Genomic DNA, 1,063 nt, shown 5'->3' with positions numbered 1-1,063 from the left:
CCGACCCTCGCTAGTCTACCCTTGTCCCGCCCCTGGCGTCCTCAGCCGTATCCTGGCTGCCCCGTCCTCCCTGCCTCATAATCCATCCTCCTCCCCTGACAACTTCAGCACTAGCCCAGGCGTCACCCTTGAACCCTTACCCCATCCTTAGTCTCCCATGTCCCTTCCCCCTGGGCCCTGCCTTTCCTCCCTCAGCCCCTCAGCTCAGCCACCCCTCCCAAATCTCCAGAAACAGATTTTTTTACCATGAACCAGAAGATGCTGAAGCCACACAGAACAGCTCCAGCCTCCATGACTGAGGAGATGCTACAGTGGGTGAGGGAGGGGGAAGGGGTATCTCTCTAACCAGGTAACCCCCGAAATCAGTGTAGAGTTATCTCAGGAAAACTATAGCATCAACTCAGACTCAGAGTTACTGTCAAGTCCGCTCAGGGTCACTCTAGGGTCACCCCAGGCTCAGGGTCATCTTAATGTCATCCCAGTCCCAGGTCATCTCTAGCTCAGCCCCAGGGTCATGTCAGGGTCAGCTTCGTATCACCAGCCACAGTTATACTCCAAGCCAGGGGTTAGCTCAGAGTCACCTACGGTTAACCCAGCCCTGGGGTCATTCCAGGGACCCACCTGCTTTCTCTCCAGCTTCTCGTCCAGCTCCTGGGTCAGCCCAACCTGGGGTTCCCTTTTGCCCACCTCCCCAGGACCCAATCATCAGCCAAACTGCGCTGAGCCGTTCCCCACTCTTTGATGTTCCCAAGGTGGTGCAGGAACTACAGGGTGGCCAGGGTGGGCCAGCCATCCTCCAGGCTGCCCTGCCAGGCTCCCCACCCTGACTCCACAGTGCAAGTATAGCCACTTGGAGCTCCCGCTGGGTAGACAGCGCTTCTTCTCAACCCTAAACAAGGATGAGTTTGCTTTCAAGTACCAGGGCCCAGGAGTGCTGAGATGGGACGACCTCCAGGAGAGTCATGTGCCCCTGGGCTCCCCTCGCCAGTGGGGCTGTGGGGCTGGGAAGGTGGACCCTCGGGCCCCCCAGACCCCTACCTACCCATGCCGCAGCCAGCAATAA

General features: G+C 58.6%; 1 protein-coding gene across 1 annotated transcript in view; it reads left to right on the top strand.

Moving 5' to 3' along the window:
* SAXO5 (stabilizer of axonemal microtubules 5) overlaps nt 1-1,063 on the top strand; it is a 4,401-nt gene extending 3,338 nt beyond the window's left edge. Inside the window, exons 8-9 of the mRNA XM_024745676.1 lie at nt 230-315; nt 836-1,063. Of these exons, the coding sequence (XP_024601444.1) occupies nt 230-315; nt 836-1,063 (314 nt within the window). The remainder of the gene's footprint in view (nt 1-229; nt 316-835) is intronic.

Source organism: Neophocaena asiaeorientalis, unplaced genomic scaffold (assembly GCF_003031525.2).
Source record: "Neophocaena asiaeorientalis asiaeorientalis breed wild unplaced genomic scaffold, Neophocaena_asiaeorientalis_V1.1 scaffold357, whole genome shotgun sequence".
Lineage (NCBI taxonomy): Eukaryota > Metazoa > Chordata > Mammalia > Artiodactyla > Phocoenidae > Neophocaena > Neophocaena asiaeorientalis.
This window is presented reverse-complemented; position numbering and strand designations above follow the sequence as displayed.